Source organism: Oryza sativa, chromosome 2 (genome assembly GCF_034140825.1).
Source record: "Oryza sativa Japonica Group chromosome 2, ASM3414082v1".
Taxonomy (NCBI): domain Eukaryota; kingdom Viridiplantae; phylum Streptophyta; class Magnoliopsida; order Poales; family Poaceae; genus Oryza; species Oryza sativa.
Window position 1 is genome coordinate 28,245,194 of NC_089036.1, and position 24,994 is coordinate 28,270,187.

Genomic DNA, 24,994 nt, shown 5'->3' on the forward strand with positions numbered 1-24,994 from the left:
CTTAAAAAATTTGTCTCGTGAATTAGCTTTTATTTATGTAATTAGTTTTGTAAGTAGTCTATATTTAATACTCTAAATTAGTGTCTAAAGACAGGGACTAAAGTTAAGTCCCTGGATCTAAACACCACCTAAGTCATAACGGTTTATTAGGAATTAAAAAATGATATGTTCTTACTGGTTAAAAAGCCAAAGTTGAAAAAGAACTATGTTGAAAAAATATTAAAATCAAATTCAAAAATAAGTTTTAAAATTCAAATTTTGGCTTTGGCTTCTAATGAGGCCCTTGCTCTTGCACGGCACGCACAAGTATCAGTATGTATAGTACTAGTATCAGAGCAAGTACAATAATGAGCTAATAGCCTGCTTACATAAGATTTTAACATACGTGGCAGAGAGAGAAAGAGCGGAGAGATAAAAGCGAACGACTATATTATCACCGGCTCAGGCGCGAGTGCCTAGAAACTTTCTCTGAGGGCACCCACAATGGTTATCTATAGGCTCTCTACAAGAGATCCATGTCAGCATATTTTCCTACTTGGAATGTATTAAATGAAGAGAGAGAGCAAAGCTATCTACTAACTTAGAGATAGTCTATAGAGAAAAACGAGACAATGCATGAGAGAGCTATAGATACAAATGTAGACATACTATTAAGGTGGTTTACTATTAATCGAGTCTATTGCTGAGATGTACATGTTTTATAGATAGCACCTTACTTTACCATTGCGGGTGCTCTGACGCAGCCCTGTGCAAGGGAAGAGATACCTGCGAACAGCCAATAGAAAGATAGAACCTTACGTTGGGTAAAGCAAATGTTATAGCCGATTACTGTATTTAGCGTGGTTTAATTAGCTGTTAGATGACGTGGTAAATTTTTAGCGCTTACAGGTGACTGTACTATTTAACTTACTCTTAGTTCGAGTGTCCGTTCCATATCACTGCATTTACAGTGGCTGGGGTTTCCCAGAAGGAATAAGTTCACTTTAGGTCCCTCTATTTGTCGGTCAGTTCGATTTTCGTCCCTTGACAACAAAACCGGGTACGACCCGTCCCCCAACTTACGAAACCGGGCAAACAAAGTCCCTCGGCAGTATGGAGGACGGTTTTGGCCGATGTGGCATCTATGTGGCGCCTACGTGGCTCCTTTGACTAGGTCTTCATCCCAAGTGGCATTGACGTGGCGATTACGTGGCAATTTTATCTCGAAAAAATAATAAAAATAGTGGGACCCATATGTCAGCTACACAAAAAATAATTAAAAAAAGGTGGGGCCATGTGGTCCCACATGTCAGCCTCCTTATCTCTATCCCCCTCTCTCTCCCCCCTACACTGCCAGGAGAGAAGGGCGAGCGACGGTGCTGAGGGGGCGACGGGCGGAGCGGCGATGGAGCGGAGTGGCGACGGAGCGAAGCGGCGCAGCGGCCAGCGATGAATGAAGTGACGGCGGGCGGTGGGTGACGGGAGGAAGCGGAGCGGCAGCGCGGCGAAATGGAGCGGCGGCGGGCGGTGGGCGGAGCGACGCTGATGACGCCGCTCCCGCCGCCCCCCAAGCTGAGCTCGCCGGCTCCCCTCACCTCTCCTTCTCCACTCTTGGCTCTTCCTCTTCTTCCTCTCGGCTCTCCCTCGTCCTTGCGGCGGAGCGGCGGTGGCGGCAGGCCACGGGGCGGGCGGAGCGGCGACGGACAGCGCATGGCTGGTGGCAGGCGACGGCGCGTGGGGTCGATGGCGACATCGGGCCGTGCGAGGAGGCAACGGAGCAAGTGGAGCTTCTCGTCCTCACCACCACCACCACCACCACCAGAAACAGCGGAGCCGCCATGGCGCTTGCGGAGCTCCGACAAGGGGAGGGTGTCGGTGCGGCCGTCCCGGCCGCGGTGGCGAGGAAGTAGAGTCGGCGGCGCGGGGGAGCGGGAGCGAGAGGGTGCGGCGGAGGGGGAGGACGACGGGAGGAGGGCCGCGGCGACTGAGGGACGGGGAGAGGCGCGCGGCTTCGATCCCTCTTCTCCCGCCGGTGGCCATCGAGGAGAAGGGCGGCGGACGGCTCGGCGAGCGTGCGCAAGAGAGATATGGCTGCCGCCACCCCAGGCGCCTCGCGTGCCGTCGCCCGCCGCCAGCCATGCGCTGTCCGTCGCCGCGAGGGAGGAGGCGAGCTCGTCGGGGCGGCCGGTGGGAGATGAGGCAGCGCACGCCGGCTGATGGGAGGGAGGGAGAGGAGCGGTGGTGCGCGAGCGTTGGCGGCCGGTGGGAGGGCGGGAGAGGAGCGGCGGCGCACGGGGACCAGCGGGAGGGAGTGGCGTGCGGCGACCCGCAGGTGGGAGGGAGAGGAGCTGCCGCCGTCGCCTGGAGAGAGAGGAGAGGAGAGAGAGATGAAGAGAGGGGAGATGGGGAGAGAGGAGGAAGAAGAGGAGGGATGAGTTGGACTGACATATGGGGCCCACGGGTTTTATTATTTTTCTAGATCGGATTGCCACGTAAGCGCCACGTTTGTGCCACATCAGATGAAGATCGAGTCAAAATGGCCACGTAGGCGCCACGTTAGCCAAAACCACCCTTAAAACTGCTAAGGGACCTCGTTTGTCCGGTTTTCGTAAGTTGGGGGACGGGTCATACCCGGTTTTGAGGTTCAAAGACGAAAATCAGACTAGGCGACAAATAGAGGGACCTAAAGTGAACTTATTCCTTCCCAGAATTACGGGTAGTTGAGCATAGCCACGGGGAAAAGGATTGGAGATGTCTGGCAGACTGGCACTCTGGCGCACATTTGTCATTCGTAGATTGGCCGTGGGTTGAAACGATCAGATCTGGGCCTCTGGCCCAAATACCCGAACTTATTGGAATAAGTTCACTTTGGGTCCCTTCTATTTCTAGTCCAGTCCGATTTTCGTCCCTTGACCGCAAAACCGGGTACGACCCGTCCCCCAATTTACGAAAACCGGGCAAACGAGGTCCCTCGGCGGTTTTGAAGGTGGTTTTGGCTGATGTGGCGCCTACGTGCCTTGTTTGACTAGGTCTCTGTCCGACGTGGCATTGACGTGGCGCTTACGTGGCAATTCAACTCGAAAAATAAATAAATCTTGTGGGACCCACATGTCAGTTTCACATAGAAATTATAAAAAAGGTAGGGCCCACGTGGGCCCCACATGTCATTCTATCCCCTTTTCTTCCACCGCCCTTCGCCGCCCGCGCCCGCCGACGGTTACCGACGACGTGACTCCATCCGCCGCCACAGCCCAGCGACCAGCGGCGTCGCCTGCCTCCCTGACCCGCCATGGCCACGAGTTAGTGCAAGCGCACCCGCCGTCCCGCCGCTCCCGCCGATAAGGAGGTTCCCCTGTTGCCATGCTGTATCGAAGATAACCAGCAATGCTTCCTCCCTGCTCCCCGTGCCGGCCATGGCAACGGTCTCCTCTTCTTCCCTCTCGCTGCCTCCTCTCTCCTGGTCCTTATTCTTCATGATCTCCGTGTCCTTCATGGCATTCGTGATCTCTCCAGCTGGCGTCTCCACCCGCTGTACATCCTCCACGCGGACCACGCCGCATTCTTGGCCACCTGATACGTCGGCGCGTTTCGCCGGAGTCGCTGCCTCTCCTTTGCCGTCAACGGGAGCCTTGTCGCCATGCACGTTGTTGCCACCGCCACCGCCACCGCCGCCGTCGTCCGCCGTGACGACCTCCAAGTTCTCGAGTTCCTTCCGAGCCCATAGGAGTAGCTCATACGCATATACGCCGGGTATAGATGGCCATATGGCCCGAGGCCCACGGCCCGGCACGAAGCCCGCAATTTTGGCCCGGCCCAAGCACGGCCCGGCCCGACTAGGGTCGTGCCCGTGCCGGCCCGGCCCGACAGCCGGGCCGTGCCTGGGCTGCACCCTCGGCACGGTGGGCCGGCCCGGCACGGCCCGATCAAATAAAAAAAATATAGGGACAAAAAATAGACTTATATAATCGTATAAGGCATGGCCCAAGAAAATAGGTATACAAAATAGACTTATTTTCCAGCCATTTAAACACAACCCACAGAGTTGAGGGACCAAAAATAGACTTATTTCCAGCCATTTAAACACAACCCACAGAGTTGAGGGATCAAAAATAGACTTATTTCCAGCCATTTAAACACAGCCCACAGAGTTGAGGGATCAAAAATAGACTCTTTCTGTGAGGCAGCACAATAGCCCATCGTGCCTTCGGGCCGGCCCGGCACGGCCCGACTAGTATTGGGCCGTGCCTGGGCCGTGTATGCCGCCCGTGGGCTGGCACGGCACGGCCCGGTGCATCGGTCGGGCCGTGCCGGCCCGACAAGCCTCGGCCCAGGCACGGCCGGGCTTGGGCCGTGCCGTGCCGGGCGGCCCAGATGGCCATCTATAACGCCGGGTACAGACGGCCGCATGCATATGCGTCTTCGTGCGAGCATATATATGCATGCATGGAGACGACCAGCTATAGCCTCTAGCTAGCTTCTTGTTGGTTTGCCGCCAACAACATGCAGACGTATATATTAGCCAAGCATGTGTATATGGCTGAGCACACTCACATGTATGTGTGTGTGTGTGTATATGCCATTTCGTGCATGACTCATGCATGAGTCATATTTAATTCATTAGCTTGCTTAGCACATTAGCGTTGTTAGCTAGCTAATTTACCTGCTTCCTGCAACCAGCCACTAACACACAATATGCGAGCGCGGCAGAGGAGCGGCGGCGGGCAAGCGCAACAGTGGGCAAAGCAGCGGAGGGCGAGCGCGGCGGCGGAGGGGCGGCGGGCGAGCGCGGCCGCGGGCAGAGCAGCGGAGGGCGAGCTAGGCGAAGCGAAAGACAGTGGATGGGATGGGGAGCTCCCCCGTGCTCGGCCGCCACCACCGCCGTGCCCCGTGCCCCAGCGGGTGCCCCACGGCGCCGGCGACGAAGGCCTCGAGGCCGTCGATCGCGCCGTGAGCTTGGCGGGCAGGGACTCGACGAGGAGGACGAGGTCGTCGGCCCTGCCGAGGACGCGCTCGGTGGCCGGGAAGAGCACCGCGGCGATGTCCTGGACGACGAGGAGGTGCCTGTCCATGAAGGCCAGCGTGGGGCCCACCAGATGTGCCCTAAAGACTGTGTGAAACTGATATGTGGGGCCCACGTGGGCCCCACCTTTTTTATAATTCCTGCGTGAAACTGACATGTGGGTCTCACAAGTTTTATTTATTTTTCGGGTTGAATTGCCACGTAAGCACCACGTCAATGCCACGTGGGACAGAGACCTAGTCAAACAAGCCACGTAGGCGCCACGTCAGCCAAAACCGCCGAGAGACCTCGTTTGTCCGGTTTTCGTAAGTTGGGGGACGGGTCGTAGCTGGTTTTGTGGTCAAGGGAAGAAAATCAGACTGGGCGACAAATAGAGGGACCCAAAGTGAACTTATTCCGAACTTGTTCGACGTATAGGCCTATTAGTGCCGAACTTGTTCGACGTGGGCTAGATGAACTCGCAGCCCATTGAGCCCTTGCCCATTGAACTCCAGGTGCGGTCCAATAGCCCACGTTTTTGTTTTTGAGAATGGAAGGTAATTCTCATTGCCTGGAATTTTGGAGAAAGCCAACTAGAAGATAACAAGGTCTTAAACAAAAGAAAAGGAATAGCCCATGTTTCAACCTACAAATATCTACAAGAAGTTTGTTTGGTCTTTTTTAGATAATAAATATGTATTTGGATTTTTAAGCCCCACGTTAAATCCGTCTTTCTTGGACTTATCAATTGACTTATAACTTAGTCTAAGTCCAAACAAATATTCTCTTTGTATTTAAACATGACACTGTTAGACTTTATTCATTCAAAATTTTTAAACTTTAACCATCAATAGCTCCTTTTAAGGCATAAGAATTATATGAGTGTTTTTTTCATTATAATTATTTTAACGATATAATAATTTTGTTAGATAGTACTCCATCCGTTTCACAATGTAAGTCATTTTAGCATTTCCCACATTCGTATTAATGTTAATGAATCTAGACATATATATCTAGCTAGATTCATTAACATCAATATGAATGTAGGAAATGCTAGAATGACTTACATTGTGAAACGGAGAAAGTACCATTTGGATCTAATAGAAAGCTGATAGTCAAAATTTTGAAAAAAAAAAGTTAAGAGCATTCTTAATTTGTATAAGATTAACACGCTCTTAAGCTAGGATTCACTTGCTTGAAAAAATGGTCTAGAACATTTCACAATGTTTATAGCTGGTGCAACGTAAAAAAATAATTTGTATCAAGCACTGACTGCTTCTCTCCTCTTGTTTGGTTCTATTTTTCAGTGTGTGTATACTGTATTATTTTATTGCTTGTGTTTGGGCCATAAGCTTATGGTTACTTTTTATATTTATTATTTATGGTCTATTGCCATAATATATATATAGCCAACCAAAGAAATCTTTTCAGCCTTATAATCCTTTTTATTGGCTTATTGTGGCTGCCCTAATGTCAAATAGACAGTTTTACGAGGTGTTTTTAAAACCTATAGCTCCTATCGCATTAATAAGCATTAATACACTATAAATTAGGGGTTTTGTTTTTGCATTTTGGGATTGGTGTGAGGTTAGGAGATTTGTCCTTAATATAGTTTTGTATGTGCAGAGAAGACAGGTGGGGCGAAGTTGGGTGGCCGCGAGCGGAGCAGGCAGGAGGAGTGGGACGATGACATGCGAAGTCAGCGGGGCGGCAGCGGACAGAGTAGGCAGGCAAAGTGGGGCGATGGTGGCGGAGCGACAACGCGCGAAGCCAGCGGCGCGGAGCGGGGTGATGGCGGATGAGGATGGCGATAGCGACAAGTTCGAGGAGGAGGAGTGGGACGATGACGCGCAAAGCCAGCGGGGCGGCGTCAGGCAGAGCAGGCAGGCGAAGTGGGGCAATGGTGGGCGGAGCAGCAACGTGCGAAGTCGGCGGCGCGGAACGGGGTGATGGCGGACGGCGATGACGATGGTGATAGGTTCTAGGAGGAGGAGGAGGAGGAGGACGCGCACCACTTCTTCCTCTTCCTCGTCTCCTCCATCTTCGCGCCGCCGTCCCTCACCACATTCGCTGTCGCCGTCCTCCGCACCCTGTCTCCGCTGTCCTTTGCACCGCCCTCCAACCTCGACGGCTTCCTTGCATAGGCGGCGGCTCGCCACGCTATCCCCTCGCCATGGGCGGAGGAAGTGGGACCCACCACCCGCACCCAGCTGCTCCCTCGCCGCTCCTCCCCCACCGCCCGCGTGCAGCTCCTCCCGCGACGGCGGCCCGCGCATAGCTCCTCCCCCGTCGTCTGTGCCCGCCACCGGCGACCAGCTGCTCCCCTCGGCTGCCGCCCGTACATAGTTGCTCCCCCACCGCCTCCCGTGGAGAGGAGAGGAGAGAGGAAGAGATGTGGAGAGGGGAGGGGAATAAGAGGCTGACGTGTGGGCCCACGTGGATCGCATGCTGAGTCAGCTGTCACGTCGGATAAAACCAGAGTTTACACTGGTTTTGTAAGTTGAGAAATGCGTTATATCTGGTTTCGTGGTTTAATGACGATTTTATAACTCAATGACAAGTTAAGAGATCTTCGGCGTACTTTTTTCCTATACCTTCCTCCCCAGTCCGGCTCTCCGAGGTCCGAGCAACGGAATCGAGCAAAGTATCCCCCACTCCCGACCCTTTCCGCATCATCACGCTCACGCAGCCCCTCTGTTATTCCCTCCCTCCCCCTCTTCTGGTCCTTCTGTCCCCGGCCCGGCCCGTGCCTCCCCCAGTCCTCCTCTCCCCCGTCTCCCGCCGCCTAGCGATTCCCGGAGCGCCTCCTCCGCCACCCATCCTGCTCCAATGGCGCTTCCTTACCTGGAGGCCGTGCTGTGTAAGATTTCCTCGCCTCCCCCATCTCTCGTTTGGTGCGGTGGTACGCTCGCCTTGATCGCTGATCTGTGTGGGGATGGCGTCGGGTTTCGGTTGGAACGGGGGATCCGTGCGTAAACCCTAGGGTTTTTGGGTGGGCGCTTGGGTTTTTAATCTCCGGCTCGATTTGCTCGTGCTGTGGTGGCGATTGGGCGTGGCGGCTTGGTGGTAGCGGGTAGGGTGGATTAATCTAAGTTGAGTCGAGGGAGCTTAATGCGATTGGCGATGGCGTTGGCGCTGGGGGAGAAGGGCCTTGGCGCTGATGCAATGAAGTTGCTGAATGTCGGTATCGATGCCATGTTTTATGTTGTTCGTGATTAGCTGTTCCTAGTATACTGGTTTGCTTTTGTGTTGATGATTTGCTGAGTGCCCATCATTCAATGATGTGATTATAGGAACCGGTGAAGTGAAAATGTATGGCACAGACGCTTTTGTTCTTAATAAATACAGTGAAGACCGTCTGTGATTGAGTGTAGTTAGAGTGGAGATGTGCGATAGAGCTGCGAAGTCATCTTGGCTTAATTGATCATGAGGGTTGAATTTCTGTATTTTTGTTGTGTTGCAACACTCTCTATCATGCAGTAGGATGCAATATTTGTAGAGTTTGTGGTGATTTATGAGTTTAAGATGGCAATATCTATTCTGAAAAGAAGTTACTTGTAATAGGATCTGTGACTTGCATATGTTAGCTAAGACTCATGCCTCTCGAGTGAAGTCAGGTCATGGTATATATTTACATTCAACACTGGATATTGTATATGATGAAATAATTTTTTAAAAATTTGTATTCGTTTTGCAGGCTTTATGATTCTCATGTATATATTTGAGACATATCTTGACATCCGTCAGCATAGAGCCCTTAAGTTGCCAACACTGCCAAAACCCCTGGTAGGAGTAATTAGTGGTGAAAAGTTTGAGCGCTCCAGAGCTTATAGCCTTGATAAAAGGTATGTGTAATACTGCTCTCACCTTTTGCAACCTTACATTATTCATTTTACTGCAATCGTTCTAAAGTAATTCAGACTGCCAATTTTTTGGATTTTGTGTGTTGACATTTATGCTCATGTTACAGCAAATTCCATTTTATCCATGAAGCTGTAACTATATTAATGGATACCACAATTCTGTACTATAGAGTTCTTCCCTGGGTTTGGAAGGTAAAACAAAATCAATCAGCTTGCCTCTGTAAACTCTTTATGCAAGTATTTTGTTGTGATTAGCCTTCTTTTGTAGAAATCTGGAGAGCTAGCAACCAATGCTGGCCTAAATGCTGAAAATGAGATACTACACACTCTTGCATTCTTAGCAGGTGTCATGATTTGGTCACAGGTATAGAATAATTACTTGTACCTGCCAAGCATCTTATATGTTTATTGCACATATATTTTTACCTTCATTGCATTCAAAATTAAATTAGCTTCCAGTTGTCTTCCAGCACATTGAGTTAGGTATAAACTGAAGCCTTAGCTTTCCATGATTGACAATCGCTAGCTTTAGTTTAACACAAATGGTGGTTGCTGGATTGTCTATGTCGTTAGTTACTGCATCAAAAGTTATTATTAGTCAGGACTGAAGCGCATAGCATAGTGACACCTATGAAACTATTGACATGCATTTCCCTATTCTGCTTTTGGCCCTGACAGACATGAACAGCCACTCTAGTTCTTCTCTGACTGGACCATTTTTCAACTTGAAAAATAGTGGCAAAAGTTGCCTGTATTTTCTTAAATTTGCATGTATCAAGATCAGGATATTTGAGATAAGAGTCTTATCTCAAATATAGCGCTTCGCGACCGCTATAACAGCCCGCTATTGACTTTGTTGGACCATTATAACGCTTAAATGTTGTTCTTCATTTATGGATTGTAGAACTTTACATTGTTTATCTTATTTATCTTATATATCTATATGTTATTTCATACTTTTTATGTTATGAAATATAGGAGTAATTAAAAATGTATGAATTTGATGTTAATATTGATATATTTATGGTTATTTTCTTATATTTGCTATTGGAACTTAGCGTCCGCAATAGCGCCCGCTATCCGCAATCCGCTACACAGACACTAATCCGCTAACAACCCGCTATACACTATTTATTACCTTGGATAAGAGTAATCATCCTTTTGCCCTTTTCTGTTGAGTACATCCAGTGACTTTTACATGTTAATCTACACCTATGTTCATAGTTGCATACTGATATTGATTGTTTAGGTCTACATCTACTAGAACTTTGGCATAGTGTTCTCTTATGGTGAATCAACTTCTTTTGCAAGCCATCAGCTAAAACATGCCAACTCCACTATTTGATGTGAAACACTGATACATACTTCATGCAATGCAGATCACAGACTTACCATTCTCTCTTTATTCAACATTTGTTATTGAAGCTAAACATGGTTTTAACAAGGTATGTTTGTGTTCTCAATTTTAGCACCTCAGTTATTATATGTTTTAACATTTGAATGGTGTTCACCTGCAAGATTAGTGAAGTACAAAAGTATCTTGGCTTATGAATTTGCTATGTTCTAATCCCCAACATATTTATTCTGAACCTCTAGCTTTGGACTTTTTTCAGCAAACTATTTGGCTCTTCATTAGGGACATGATCAAAGGGATTTTGCTATCCATCTTACTTGGACCTCCTATTGTGGCTGCTATTATCATCATAGTACAGGTATCTCCTGTCTTTCTACCACACACTTCTTCATTGTTGGCTAGTATCTGGAGAACAGGCTTACCTGTTTTTTGCGGGATCTGGGCCCGAATACCACAAACTCGTAGAAGTGTGTGAACTGATTAGTTTATTTCTCTGTGCTTCAGAATGGAGGGCCCTACCTGGCAATATATCTATGGGGTTTTATGTTTGCATTATCTCTTGTGATGATGACAATATACCCCATCGTGATAGCACCTCTGTTCAACAAATTCACTCCGGTTAGTATCTTTTTCTGTTGTAGAGCATACCTAGTATGCTGTAATTAGTTCACTTGTCTGTTTTTTGTGTGAGAAAGGTACATGCATCCATTGTGCATCTTCTAATTCGTGTCCCATGTTATTGAACTACGTTGACCTATTAATAAGCCGTACGGATGGCAAAAGCTCTTTTGAGGTATAACTAGATATGGTTGCACATATTTTAACAGCTTCCAGAAGGAGTACTCAGAGAGAAAATAGAGAAATTAGCAGCTTCACTCAGTTTTCCATTGAAAAAGCTTTTCGTGGTGGATGGGTCTACCAGATCAAGCCACAGTAATGTATGTTGATTACTCTACCTTCAGGGTTGTGGTTCATTGATAACTGATAGTTTGTAATTTTCTGTGTGCTTTGAACTGACAATTTTCTTTCAGGCTTACATGTATGGGTTTTTCAAGAACAAGCGCATTGTTCTCTATGACACGTTGATTCAGCAGGTTATATGCTAAGTTGTTTAGTTTCATTATAATTTTGAATTACATGCATGAAACTCACCTGGATCCTTTTGTCGGTTTCAGTGTAGTAGTGAGGATGAAATAGTTTCTGTTATTGCACATGAACTTGGGCACTGGAAACTCAACCACACTGTGTATTCCTTTGTAGCTGTCCAGGTATTCTCTTTGATGCCATGATAAACTTTGCATAACAATTGTTCATCTATTTTGTTGATATAGTATTTGTGTACTTCTGGGATAAAAAATGTGTATGTAATCCGAAATGTCCCGTTGGTTCTCCTAAAAGGACATGCAGCATTTTTGTGCCCCTCCCCCCAACTTTATCATTGTATCATGTAATGCATGAATGAGAACTATTGTTTTGGTTACAGATAAGAAAAGTGCATAAATGCAAGCATTTGATCACTAGGACAGGGTAGCTAATTTCAATATTGTTTCTGGTAAAGAATTTACTATTAAGAAAAGTGACTTCCCTGTTTGTTCAAAGTAAATACTGCATGACCATAGCATGAAAATCCTGACTGGTGCTTAACTGGTCACTCTGCTGGTACTTGGTTTTACTGGTCTACCCGGTCCAATTGGTGAATTGTCAAAAATATTATATTCAAACGTATTTTAAGTCTGATCCCGCAACTAATACACTTTTTTTCAAATATGCATAATATCGCCAAAGAATAATATTTAGCTCAATCCATTTGGCTAGAAGCCCAACATACTTGTGAGATGGGACCCAAGTTTGGTTTGACTCAAAAAACTATTTCCCCTATTTTTACCATAACTTTCTTTTTTTCTGACCGAACCAAACTAGGATCTGGTCCTGGGTTTTTCCAGTTGGACCCGCCTGGCCCCTTTTTTTGTACTGTGTTTGACATGCCTGCTTCTATGATGGATATGATGTGTGATGACTGATGAGTGGCTACTAGGTTATGCTAAGCATGCCATTTCCTTAGATGGATGACTATTTAACAAAACAAACCTTGGCATAAGGTTAGCAGAAAAAGTTACTATTCAATATCCAGAGCAAATAAACAGTGTTTAGCATGTAAGTAGGATTAATGGTTCTTTTTCGAAATTGAATCTGTGATACAGTCCCTTTGCATCTGTTGCTGGAGAGTACTGCTGCTTTTTAGTACAAAGAAGGAAAAAAAACAGATAAATCTTCTTTTGTGTGTTGAGAGTTTTTTCACTTCGTCTCCTTTTTATGCAGCTCCTTATGTTCCTACAATTTGGAGGATATACGCTAGTAAGGAACTCCAAAGACCTTTTTGAAAGTTTTGGTTTCGAGGATCAGCCTGTAATAATTGGGCTGATCATATTTCAGGTATGTTTACTCATATTTGTGAAGAATATTTTCTTCCTTAGATATACAAAGTCTTTCCCTAGCACAACTACCTGCTTGTACTGTGAAAATAGTACTACAGGTATTGTAATTTTTCATTTAAGTTTGCAGTGGCTTGCATTTTTTGGTGGATTTCTAGTATTGCTCTATTACAAGTTACAACTTGATTGACATGTCCGTTGCTTGATTGTAGCACACTATAATACCTGTCCAGCACCTTCTGAGTTTTTGTCTGAACCTTGTCAGTCGGGCATTTGAATTTCAGGTTCATTTTTCTATTTCCCTTCAAAGTTTCTGCTACTGCTGCTTTATAACTTTCAGTTGCACTTACCTTGATATAATTTCTAGGCTGATGCTTTTGCCAAGAACCTTGGGTATGCTCCTCAGCTCCGTGCAGCCCTTGTTAAACTACAGGTAACCATCGAAAGATCCTTTTGATTTATTCTCACTCTAATTGCTAGACACCTGAACCGCAAGGTCTGTCTGATTCTTGTTCTGTTACCCAAAGTACTTTCACGCTCATTATTCACTTGAACTGAACATCCGCATTAGCGTTCTCTTATCGTACTGTCGGTTCTCGTTGTTCGTATTGCCCTTGGTCACCTGCACAAACTGCTTGCAAATTTGCATAGCCTAATTTGGAATTTGCTTTCAAATTTCAGGAAGAGAACTTATCTGCAATGAACACAGATCCGTGGTATTCAGCCTACCACTACTCCCATCCACCCCTTGTTGAAAGGCTCTCTGCTCTTGAAGACGCAGACAGCAAAAAGGAAAACTAACGGAAAGTTGATCCACCTGAAACACCGAAGTCTTTACTCTTCCATGGGTTACCTTACGGTGTCATGGAATCGTTTCAATGTTCGGGATGTTAATGGAATGTGTGAGTACATGAGAAGTACTGTAAGCGTTCAAACATTTATCATACAGGGGAACGTTGGCAACTATGTAGCTCTCGATTAAGATAGTTTGCCTTCCATTAATTGGCTTACAGATATTGACATATACTCCTTCCATTTCACAATGTAAGTTATTCTAGCATTTTCCACATTCATATTGATGTATTAATATGAATGTGGGAAATGCTAGAATGACTTGCATTGTAAAACGGAGGAAGTACATGTCAGTGTATTCTCCTACTACTTTCGACAAGAAATAGAAGTGAATCAGCTATTGAAATGTTCAGATGCACACGCAGCACGGCGGAGTCCCACAGATGCACTGATGTATCTTGTACACGGTACACCCAAAGTTGCATTTCTTTGCTTTCTCCGTAGCCGGTGCACGTAGGTACGTATGCAAAGAAATTAGCAAGGTATAGAACGGTTCAACTTCTAATCCATTTGCTGGGCCGCTCTCGCTCTCAGTCTCACTCCAAGCTCCGATGCTCTCCCTCTCCACTCCGTCGTCGCCTCCGCCTCCTCTTCCTCCTCGCCGCGCCACCACCGCTCCCACCCCCGTCAGCCTCCTCCGCGGGGCAGCTGACCGGCGGGATGCGCCGCTCACCTCCGCGCTCCACGCTGCCCTCCTCAAGTCCGGCGCGCTCGACCGTACCCAGCCTCTCACCGCGTCGAACTCTCTCCTGCACGCCTACCTCCAATGCGGCCTCCTCTCCGACGCGCTCCGCCTGCTCGACGAAATGCCCCGCCGCGACGCCGCCACCTGCGCCTCCCTCGTCTCCGCTCTCTGCCGCCTCGGCGCGCCCCTGGACGCCATCCGCGCCTACATGGACATGCTGACCCAGGATGCCGACGACGAGGACGGTGGCCTCCGCCCCAACGAGTTCACGGCGGCCGCTCTCCTTCAGGCTTGTGGGCTAGCCAAGGTCGCGAGGCTAGGGAGGATGGTGCATGGCCACCTCGTGACAAGTGGGTTTTGCTGTGACCCGTTTGTTGTTGGCTCGTTGGTCAATACGTACGCCAAGGTTGGGGATGTGGTGAGCGCAGAAAAGCTGCTTCTTGGAATGGATTCCAGGGATGTGGTTTCTTGGACTGCCCTGCTTTCAGGGTGCGTGCTTAATGGGATGCTAGCAGAAGCTCTCAAAGTGTTCGTCATGATGCTGGAGGATAACGTCCTTCCCAACAACGTTACAATGTTGAGTGTTATTCAGGCGTGCTCTTTGATGGGAGAGTCAGGATTGTTCAGTTCATTGCATGCGCTTGTTGTTCGCTTGGGGCTCGAGAATGATGTTTCAGTGGTGAATTCTCTCATCATAATGTATGCTAAGAATGGATTTGTTGAGGAGGCCACAGGTCTTTTTGAGGATTTGTACCTGAGGAGAGGAGATGTATGCCCTAATTCTGATGTTCTTTCTGCGCTTCTTTTTGGCTGCACTGTTTCAGGATCCTTGAAGTATGGAAAGGGAATCCATGCGCACTTGATTAAAATGAATGATTTGCCAAGCATTAGCATCGAAAACTCCCTGATGGGCATGTATGCTAGATTTGAGCAAGTTGATGCAGCATATGTGGTGTTCAAAGGTATGCAAATTAAGGATATTGTTTCGTGGAACACCATGATCTCATGCCTGGCAAAGAGTGATCATGTGGATGAAGCCTTGGAGCTTTTTAGTATTCTTCATGGTGGTGATGGACTTGTGCCTGACTTTGTCACTGTCTTGAGCGTAGTGCAGGCATGTTCTAATGCTGGATTACTGCAGCAAGGGCAGATGCTCCATGGATACATTATAAAGTCTGGATCTTTGTATGATGTCTCAATCTGCAATGCCCTGATAAGTATGTATGCTAAGTTGGGAAGAATTGATTTCTCTGAGCAGATATTTGAGCAGATGGATATTAAGGACATTGTTTCGTGGAACTCAATGATCAATGCTTATGGTATTCATGGAGATGGGCTATCATCTCTAAGGATTTTTAATGAGCTGCAGGATGATGGAACATGTTCACCCAATGCTATCACATTTGTGAGTCTGATATCGGCTTGCAGTCATTCTGGTTTGGTTTCAGAAGGCTACAGATGCTTTCAAAGCATGAAAAACGACTACAGAATTGAGCCTAGCATGGATCATTATGCTTCTGTAGTTGATCTACTTGGAAGATCTGGGAGGTTTGCTGAGGCAGAACAATTTATCAGAAACATGCCTGTTCATCCCAATTCATCCATTTGGGGACCTCTTCTGGCTGCTTGCTCTCTTTACGGGAACATTGATCTTGCAGAAAAAGCTGCTATAGAATTGTCAATCTTGGAACCGGAGAGTGACATATGGAGAGTCTCCTTGTCAAATGTCTATGCCGTTGTTGGGAGATGGAAGGACTCTGCAAAGATTAGGACTGAAATGAAGAGAGTTGGCTTGAAAAAGGAAGCGGGGTGGAGTTTTGTAGATGTAGGAGGGGTCGAAGGTTTTAAGTTTGTGGCAGCAGATACAAGGCACGGCGACTCTGAGCAAATATATGCAGTATTGCGCAGTATGAACAAACACATGGCAGATGTAGCTGGTGATGTACATCAATCGAGTCTAGTGAGTGTAATTAGTTGATGTCTCAATATACTCATATACACTGATTCTCTCTTTTAATTTAGTAATTTACTAATGTGTGAAAGTACTAACTTAAAGTGACATGCGATATATCGATTTGGGCATACAAACAGTATAAATTGAAAGCAAAATGGCATCTGAGGTGAGGACGCTGCTTTGTTGTACTATTTTGCTCTTCCTGTTAAAACTTTGTTTGTGTGTGTTCTTGGTATAATTATTTGCATTTTGGTTTCAGTTTCGGACCTGTGCTGTAATCTGGGATGTAAAAAACTTTTACTATGTTTAACAGTAACTTTTATTTCTTCTGATGAATGATGATCCCGTATGCCACCAGAATTGTTGCTGAAAATCTTGCTGCCATAAAATTCTAATGTTCATTGTGAAACAGTCAAGACACAATCTGGACACATAAAATTTTACATTGCACTCGGTTTTATTGTTTTTGCCCTAAAATTTCAGTGATAAACCACTTACATAAGGACAATTTGTTCACTATGTTACAATTCAATTCCTGTAATATGTAGTACACTTCCATTTTCCTATTTCCGCATCAGAAGAACTACAGTGTGAGCAGCTATGCTCCTGTTTTCACCAAGACTGTCGACTTTCTCGTGCGTCTTGGCCTTCAGATTGACGACGGATGGATCCGCCCCCAGCAAGTCACACAAGTTAGACCGTATTGTCTCCTTGAATGGGCTAATTTTGGGTTTCTGCAAGATCAATGTAGCGTCTAGGTTCCCCAGCTCATAGCCAGCTTCATGCATCAGTTTCACCTGAAATTGCACATTTGCACTATGATCAGAGACAGATGAAGCCACCTAAAGCTGCATCAACTAGCATATGTTTTGACTTTAATGATATAGCACCAAAGAGAAAGTGCACACGAAATATCAGGCCAGTTGGATAATACACTATACAATTGCCTGATGACTAAGACAGGACCAAATGCTGTTTAATGCAAAATCAAAGAGGAAATAAGCTAATTTCAGTTCTCAATGTTCCATGAGGTCATGTAGAGAAATGATCACATGTTGAGTTGAAATTCTAAAGCATGGGGATACTTTCCATCCAAAAGTCCAAGGGGAAACATGCAGTCAGCATTCCAAGCACATGATAAGCACCTTGCTCAAATTCTAAAACGTGGAATACCTTTTGCCCTGGTAGAGTACAAAAAGTCCAAGACCTAATTTGAAAGTCAGACTCACGTGCACCTTATGCAATCAGGAGCTAACATAATCAAGACAGAAGCAGCCGCCGATGTTTATGGTGTTTCATTCTTTCAGATGCAACAAATAAAATGGTAAAAATGAACTGTCTGTCCTCCACCCACAACAACAACATTAAGGGGAAATTCTTCCTTTTCCGGGGAGGACTTGCGTTAGTTTTGACCAATGCAACACACCGCATTGCGAGAGTGCGAGTACAGACACTTTGGATGTTTGGAGTCTAGACTTCAAACTTGATTTCCTATCTCTAATTCAAGTAGGCAAACTAGTTAACTAGACATAAGAATTCAATAATATCTGAAACTGCAAATTTATTCAGCAAATTTGTTTAGGTGAAGCATTCCATGGACTCCTAAAAGTCTAAACAGTCCTAATAGCACACAAATAGTCTAACATGCTTGCAGAAACAAAATCGAATTGCCTTAAAACAATGAACTGAAAAGTGGTTCCAGAGCTCGAGAAACTCACAGCTTCCCTCATGAACACCGACGAATCGGCGCCCTTCCAACGGGGGTCGGAGTCCGGGAAGATCTGCCCGATGTCAGGCAGCCCGAGCGCGCCGAGAATCGCGTCCACCACGCAGTGCAGCAGCACGTCCCCTGCGCGCACAAAGAAAGGCCAGCGACGGAACGAGTCAAGGAGCGGAAGCGGAAGCACATAGAGAAGAGAACCAAGCAGCAACAATAGCCACCACCACCACCACCACCACCGCGCCCGTACCGTCGGAGTGGGCGTCGCAGCCGCGGTCGTGGGGGATGTCGATGCCCCCGATGATGAGGGGGAGGCCCGGCTCGAGGCGGTGGAGGTCGAAGCCGTGGCCGACGCGGAACGGGAGTGCCGGCGGCTTCGGCGCCGCGGCGACCGCGGGCTGGTGCTCGGCCTGGACCGCGGCCGCGGCCAACGTCGACGGCCGCCGGAGGCGCAGGGACGGCCGGGCAGGGGAAGCCGAGGGTGTGGACCGGGCGCGGGCTGTCGGCGCGGTGGCGACGGGGGAGGCGAGGAAGAGTGAGGAGGCGGTGGCCATGGCGTCGTCGCGAGGCGAGATAGCGCGCAGCGACCGAGCAAGCTTGGCTGTTTTGTTTGGGGGCTTTTTCGGCTGTGGAATGCTAAGAAAACCTGCGGTTTTTTTGCGTGCGCCGGAAGCCCCGAAGTATTTGCGGTAAGGCGAAGGCGAGACGAGCATCTGGCACCGGAGATGCGATGTGGGCGGGGACACTCTTATATTTTTTTTCTTACTAATATATACTCCATCCGTTTCACAATGTAAGTCATTCTAGCATTTCACATATTCATATTTTTCACATATTCATATTGATATCAATATGAATGTGTGAAATGCTAGAATGACTTACATTGTGAAACAGAGGAAGTAACTACCATTCATTTTATTTAATTTTTTTTACAAAATTTAGAAATATAAATAATACTTAAAGTCCCTTTAGTAACAAATAAAAAATATTTACTTAAATTTTTTAATAAGACGAATGATTAAAAAGTTAACGATATTATATATTGAAAAGGTGAATGTAGTACTTATTTTACAATTTAATACTTTTCTTTTAACTTATCAGCAACAGCTAAAATTTTATTATATAGTTGATGTGAGGGTTTTTTAAAGCAGTTTTTTTCCGTCTTGAATTTAAATTCACAAATAATACATATATAAAAGTTTTACTATTTTTGTTGCTTTATTTTTTCTTTTACAAGTCGTAGCTCAACCGATGAAAAAGCAATCGGTGCACCATTATCATAGGCGTGCTTACTAAGCGATTTTTGTTTTTTAAAAAACTTTATTCATCAGCATTTCCTGAAATACTCCACACTTTTTACTTTACGGCCTCAAATAATTATCATAAACTTACTTAAAGCACACCCTTGTAGTCCAAGATTAGTAACCCTACTCCCCGAAAAAAAAAGAGAAAGTCAACAGCGTGAGATGAACAAACTCATCGATTTTTATGAAGATAGGCAAACGGCCAAACGCATTACTAGACTAACTAGATTAGTTGCCAAACAAGGTTAAATAACTAATTCCCTTAACCCAAACAAAATGTAGCATTCACATTGGGGTAGTCTAGCATGATCAAATATTCAAATCCCGGTAGGTATCCGGAGGCTTTCACTCCTTACCGATTGCAGTTATGCAAAAACTGAAATGATATACATAGACAATAGTACACTTGGCCTTTTTCATCATAGAGAACTTACATGGCAAGTGCACAACTCACTTTTGCATCCAGAACTTCCAAGGATCATACATGATACATGGTGCATAACACATGATTTACATAGTGCTAAGCCGCTTTACAGCACTATAATCAGCTCAGCTGAAACCTCTTCACACATATCTCATCAGATGGACTGATGGAGCATTCTGTTTCTGGCTATGCCATGGGTCACTTGGGGCAGTAGTGCCTTCTCTGCCAGATGACAGAAACGAGAATGCCATCACCAGCTGAACTCAATGGAGGAAAAAGGGAGCAACCAGCAATCCAGCATCACTCAAAATTTCCTTTCCATTTCCCATTACTAAGAACAGCCTTTTAACTAGAGAAAGATTTGCGCGCCAAGGCGACCGAGGTATTGGGTGAGGAAAACTACACGCTTCAGGGCTAACATATATACACAATTAGGCTATTATACCGCTATAGACAGATCTCACCTGTGCAAGCCTACTGTACACGGTTGCACCCTTACACATTCTGCAGTTGAAGGCTTGAAGCTTAGCTAGAGATACAATGTTGCAAAGTGCCTTCCTAGTGCTTCACCAAGCTCCGAATGACTGACGAGCTGAAATTATCGGTGGAGAGACTTCTCAGCACCTTTTAGCCAGTTTGGCCAGGGAAGAGACCTCACACTTTCTCAGCACTATTCGCCCTTAATCCTGTATTTGTTGCATGATCCTCATTTCTCTGTGAATTATAGACATAAAACAAAAACAAAAGGATGCAGGCCTTACATGAATGGAGCACTTAATGGTCTATCAGCTAGAACTGAGCTTCTGGTGCTTCCTAGCTCAAGCCCATCAGACGGGGTACTGTATGAAGATAGCAACTTCTTCTATAATAAATTTCATAGGACACAGGTTAGTTCCTTTTTTCAGAAGAACAGACATATGCTCTAATTGGGTAATGGAAGCATACTGAATGCCATAATTGTGTAGCCTTGTAAATGACATCCTATTTCAAATTGCTATGATGCACAGCATGTCCAACATACTAAAGAAAGCTATTTTTTTCAGTGGTGAGTAACTCTTTTGAAAAGAAAATTCAATATGGTATCAACCTTTTATTATTATTATTATTATTATTTTGGATGCCCTCATGCTTCATAATGTTATGGCTTATATACATCATCTCAATTGTGTGTTACAAGAGAAGGGCTAGAACTTAAGACCTGCTGTACTGGAGAAAATTTGATATTGGTACATACCAAAAATTTCTGATAGTTTCAAAAGTTTGCTAAAATTTGGTGACTTTGCACACATTTTCTGATAGCTGCCCATACATTCCAGCCATTCTGCACAGACAGTACCAGAAACCATGGCAAATGGGCAACCCTGCTAGAAGCACAGAATGTGAACACAGACACCTAAGTCCAATAAGGCATGAACTTGCTTCTAAAATCATGTTTAGTTTATCCATATGAAAGAAATAAATTATGATATTGATAAAATGAAGGTGTTAAAAATCAGAAACGAATACTCATCATACATGCATTTATGGGATTTTCAGAACTAGTTACCTCCAAACCACAGTAAACAATAACTGTTAGCGTACTACAGCACATGCACAATGTGGTGCTAACATTACCTTTCATATGTTTCAAGAAGTCAACAAAATATCACAGAGAAAAAGGCAAGTATGGAAAATGCAGCAGACAGAAAATGCTTGAATTCTGTTGCATGGAACATTTTCTGTAAAACAAACAGCAGTGAACCATACACAAGCATGATCCAAATTCTAAAGGCATTTTTCTTTCTTTTGAAGGAAGTAATGGCAGTACACAGCCAAACTGAATTCTAGAGGCATGCTGGAGAGCTGCGTACCTGATCTTCAAAATCAGGACTAGTCAAATTGATGGAGAGATTTCTCATTAACAACAATGCCTAAAGGGGAGAAAAATGGACACACGTCAGTTGAAATGTCGAGTTTGAAAATTGCATGCTAAGGAAATTATGAATTAAATATGCCTTTTGTTGGTTTCAACAAAGATAACAAAACAATCTAAAATGCTGACTAAAAGCATACATATTGCTTGAGTGAAGTACCACAAAGAACATTCTTTATGCTTATGTTTCAGTTGTCTTGACTTGTCACGTACAATTATACTTTAACTGAGCAGAACAAAGCTTATCCATGATTCACATACCGTCTCAACATCAATTGGATTCATCTCCTTTAGTTTCTGTAAATGGCCACTTGTGCTTGGATCGAAAACGCTGCCCAAGAAGCTGTATACTTGTGCAAAATCTGGCATAACTACATTAAAAGATTAAAAGTTAACAATGCCAGTCTGAAATTTTGAATCATGTAAATAAAGCATTGGTTGAAGACAGAAACCTCAATATTGTTACTGATCAAATCTATGAAAAAAAAAATATCTGTAAGGTGCCAGGACCTGGGAATGGACTGTGCTGTCGTGTAACACTACTTTTCAGTTCTAAAACACCTCAAGCAGAATCAGTAATTTGTTGGTGGTAATTGTTATTCTAAACAAGTAACCAAGTGTTATAAAGATTGAAACAAAACAAGTGCACAGAGAGGAAGATCAAAACAGAAGCCACAGAAACAATAAAAATGGGCAATATGACTCAAACTGCAGAAAGATAACTATATAAAGAAAAATCTTAAGAGGTACTAACGGCGGAGTGACGGAACTTGATTTATCTGATCATTAGTTTCACCAGGTTGCCATGCCCTCGCAGGGCCTTCAGTACTGCTAGAGCAAAAATTGTTGGGGGCCATTGCTCCAGCACCTAAATCTTCTGAGTGAAAGAAGATAAGGATTAAATCTTCTGAGTGAAAGAAGATAAGGATTAACTGATGGATATTGCATTTGAATTTTTATAAGGAAGAGGTACCACGGACAACAAACCTTTCACCATGGATGAGGCTACAATTGGTGGGATAGAATTGTGTGTCCATGACGAAACAGTGGCATTCATGCCTGAGTTCCTAAGCATGGAAGATGAATCTGCCTTTATGGTATATCCTGGCTCTGCAAGATGAGAATATATATTGAAGTAAATGTTTTGTGCAGAGGGGGGTACTGTTAGTATCAAAGATATATGTGTTGGGTGCGTGCTGAACTTATGAGCATATGAGGATCTACCATTTTTGGAGGCCTTTTGAGGGTATGGATGAGCAGCTTTACGCTTTGGTCGTGGAGGTGGGACATGCTCACTTGTTCCATTCTTTTGAACCTTCAAAAAATACTTCTGTGCATGGCTCCTAATCTGCAAAATCAAGTTGAGATGGTAAACAAAAATTATTTCACTGGAGAGTTGATCGTGTGCAATGTCTGCAAATATTTTATTGTGAGAAGTGGAGAAAAGGGATTTGAACCCATGGACACAAGCACCAACGCACTGTGTATTACACCACAAAAAAAGGCATTGTGTATTAGTTGTTTATTATAGGTCAACATATATGACATATATCAACAAATCAGGGATTCAGTTCTGCTAGGTTTGTGACGAAATTTGATGCCACAATTCCCTTTATTCATTTGCCAGAGGATATCCCCTTTTCCATTTATAATTTGCCCACCTGAATAACAGTCTTCGATCCAACAAAAGCTTCTATCTTTTTCCAATCACGATCAAAGCTGAAAAGAAGCAAGGTATTACACATGAATATCAGATGTAAAAGGACAGTCCTACAATTGAATATCAAACCTTTTGTACAGATACTTGAATTCAACAGCAACAAATGCAGTGTTTTTGGTGCGCCAAAACACATTATTGGCAATCATATGCAAATAGGGGGACCAATACGTTGGAAGCATTTCATAGTAATTATGATTACTAAAATGTCCAATAATTCAGGTGTGCTCAACCAGGTCAAAGAAATATCAAGTATTATAGCACCAAAAGTCCAAAACTACGAAGCAGAGAACTGCAGGATACTGCTGTACTAATTTGTGAGTTGTGAATTTGTGACTTTTGGCTAATTACGAGAGCAAATGCTTTGAGGCCTTAAAATATCCAGTGGGGGTGCTATACCCGGACAAATGGCATCACTAGATGAACACAAAGCACCTCAGTTTGTAAATTTGTGCTATTATTTCAATTCATATAATCTGCAAATTTTAGTCAAAAAAATATAATCTGCAAATTGGATCCTTAGATTTCCTCTTTGCCCAAAGGTTGTACCAGTACTACTGATTATTGTCCTTGTGCACAACAGCAGCTTATGAAATTCTGAAACACGGCTTCATCTCAGTACAGACAAGAAATCTTTAAAAGATCCCCTGACTAAAAAACTCTCCATATGCTACTCCAAGACCAAATTTAAAAACAAATGAACAAACAAACAAGTTTTGTTTTTTTTACGTAAAACAAGTTAAGTAAGCTATTTTGCTACTGTTTTATATCAATAATACACAAGACAGCAAAAAAACATCGGAACCTAACTAACGCATCACAAGAGCTAGAAAAACATTCAATCTTCACCTCAAAGACCGCACGATTGCAAAATTCCGAGCAAAACCACGCATCGAGTTGGGTGGCAAAAGACGGGGTGAAATTAAGGAAAAAGGCACGGCAATTCCGCGATTTTGCTTACAGCTGGAGGGCCTCAAGGAACTTGTCGTGCTCCTGCTCCGTCCAGCTCTCGCGCGACTTGGTGATGGTGTACGGCTTCCGCACCTTCTTGCTGGCGTCCTCCCCAGCCGAGCCCGCCGCTGCCGCGGCCGCGTCGGGCGGCGGCTGGTTGGCGGAGACCATGGGAGCGGAGCGTGCGGGCGCTCGGCGTAGGCGTCGGCGTCGGCACGGCGGCTCAGAGTCTCTGGCTCTGCAGGCGTGGCGTGATGGTGGGTGGGAGTGTGTGGGTGGTGGCGCAGCGGCGGTGTGGCCGTGCGTTTGGTTTGGTTGGGGAGGGGAGGCGGAGAGATTGGGAACGGGGAAGGGGACGGCGTGCGCTGGGGGGGCTTGTGGCTGCGCGGGCGGCAGAGCGCCAGCCAGCCACTAGACTAGACCACCACTTACCACTGACCACCGCTGTGCTGTGCCCCCGCCCACTTGCCTCCCGTCCCGTCCCTCTCACGCGCGTCGCGCTCGCGATCTCGGCCCGCTCCTTCGCTTGCTCGCTCGCTAGCTTTTTTTTTGGTTACTCATTTCTCAATATGTGGCTCCCCGCGCGCTCGCGGCTGTTCGTGAGACACGACCGGGTAAACAAAAATTTGGGGCGAAAATTTTCTAAGGCGTTTGCGTCGTCCTGTTTATCGGTGAGTCCGTGAATATCCTACAGTTTCGTATCTATCCTACTACAGTCTTCCTACTGGTACATCAAAATTGGCCTGAAATTTTTGAGTGGGACGTTTTGTTCTAAAGTTAGATCATCGTGGATGTGCTTATCAAGGTGCTAAACAACGTGTTTTGTTTAAAAAAAACACTTTCTTCAT

General features: G+C 45.4%; 4 protein-coding genes across 8 annotated transcripts; 2 read left to right on the forward strand and 2 right to left on the reverse strand.

Moving 5' to 3' along the window:
- The first annotated feature begins 7,606 nt into the window (after positions 1 to 7,606).
- On the forward strand, positions 7,607 to 13,831 carry LOC4330318 (CAAX prenyl protease 1 homolog). Its single transcript, NM_001416826.1, has 14 exons — positions 7,607 to 7,838; positions 8,676 to 8,823; positions 8,949 to 9,033; positions 9,110 to 9,205; positions 10,221 to 10,286; positions 10,455 to 10,553; positions 10,700 to 10,813; positions 11,023 to 11,133; positions 11,227 to 11,289; positions 11,371 to 11,463; positions 12,515 to 12,628; positions 12,840 to 12,911; positions 12,995 to 13,060; positions 13,309 to 13,831. Exons 1-14 carry the CDS (start codon positions 7,808 to 7,810, stop codon positions 13,426 to 13,428), a joined length of 1,278 nt encoding a protein of 425 aa, NP_001403755.1. The 5' UTR covers positions 7,607 to 7,807; the 3' UTR covers positions 13,429 to 13,831.
- Positions 13,832 to 13,982: 151 nt separating this feature from the next.
- On the forward strand, positions 13,983 to 16,197 carry LOC107280019 (pentatricopeptide repeat-containing protein At1g11290, chloroplastic-like). The gene has a single exon (XM_066307301.1). The coding sequence runs from the start codon at positions 14,031 to 14,033 to the stop codon at positions 16,140 to 16,142; it is 2,112 nt and encodes a 703-aa protein (XP_066163398.1). The 5' UTR covers positions 13,983 to 14,030; the 3' UTR covers positions 16,143 to 16,197.
- A 298-nt stretch (positions 16,198 to 16,495) lies between these two features.
- On the reverse strand, positions 16,496 to 18,558 carry LOC4330320 (2-C-methyl-D-erythritol 2,4-cyclodiphosphate synthase, chloroplastic-like). Its single transcript, NM_001416828.1, has 3 exons — positions 18,089 to 18,558; positions 17,837 to 17,967; positions 16,496 to 16,915 (listed from the first exon to the last, which is right to left on the reverse strand). The coding sequence occupies exons 1-3, from the start codon at positions 18,549 to 18,551 to the stop codon at positions 16,682 to 16,684; spliced, it is 828 nt and encodes a 275-aa protein (NP_001403757.1). The 5' UTR covers positions 18,552 to 18,558; the 3' UTR covers positions 16,496 to 16,681.
- Positions 18,559 to 19,530: 972 nt separating this feature from the next.
- LOC9272080 (protein REVEILLE 6) lies at positions 19,531 to 24,685 on the reverse strand. 5 transcript variants are annotated; one of them, XM_066307069.1, is made up of 10 exons: positions 24,157 to 24,599; positions 23,140 to 23,197; positions 22,703 to 22,826; positions 22,466 to 22,588; positions 22,233 to 22,352; positions 21,740 to 21,849; positions 21,417 to 21,476; positions 20,801 to 20,927; positions 20,328 to 20,428; positions 19,534 to 20,252 (listed from the first exon to the last, which is right to left on the reverse strand). In XM_066307069.1, the coding sequence occupies exons 1-9, from the start codon at positions 24,315 to 24,317 to the stop codon at positions 20,394 to 20,396; spliced, it is 918 nt and encodes a 305-aa protein (XP_066163166.1). In that variant the 5' UTR covers positions 24,318 to 24,599; the 3' UTR covers positions 19,534 to 20,252; positions 20,328 to 20,393. The 5 variants fall into 5 exon arrangements, with proteins under 5 accessions (NP_001403756.1, XP_066163166.1, XP_066163165.1 ...); XM_066307068.1 differs by having other exon boundaries at positions 22,233 to 22,355; NM_001416827.1 differs by lacking the exon at positions 20,801 to 20,927 and having other exon boundaries at positions 19,531 to 20,252; positions 22,233 to 22,355; positions 24,157 to 24,491.
- Between the last annotated feature and the right edge of the window lie 309 nt (positions 24,686 to 24,994).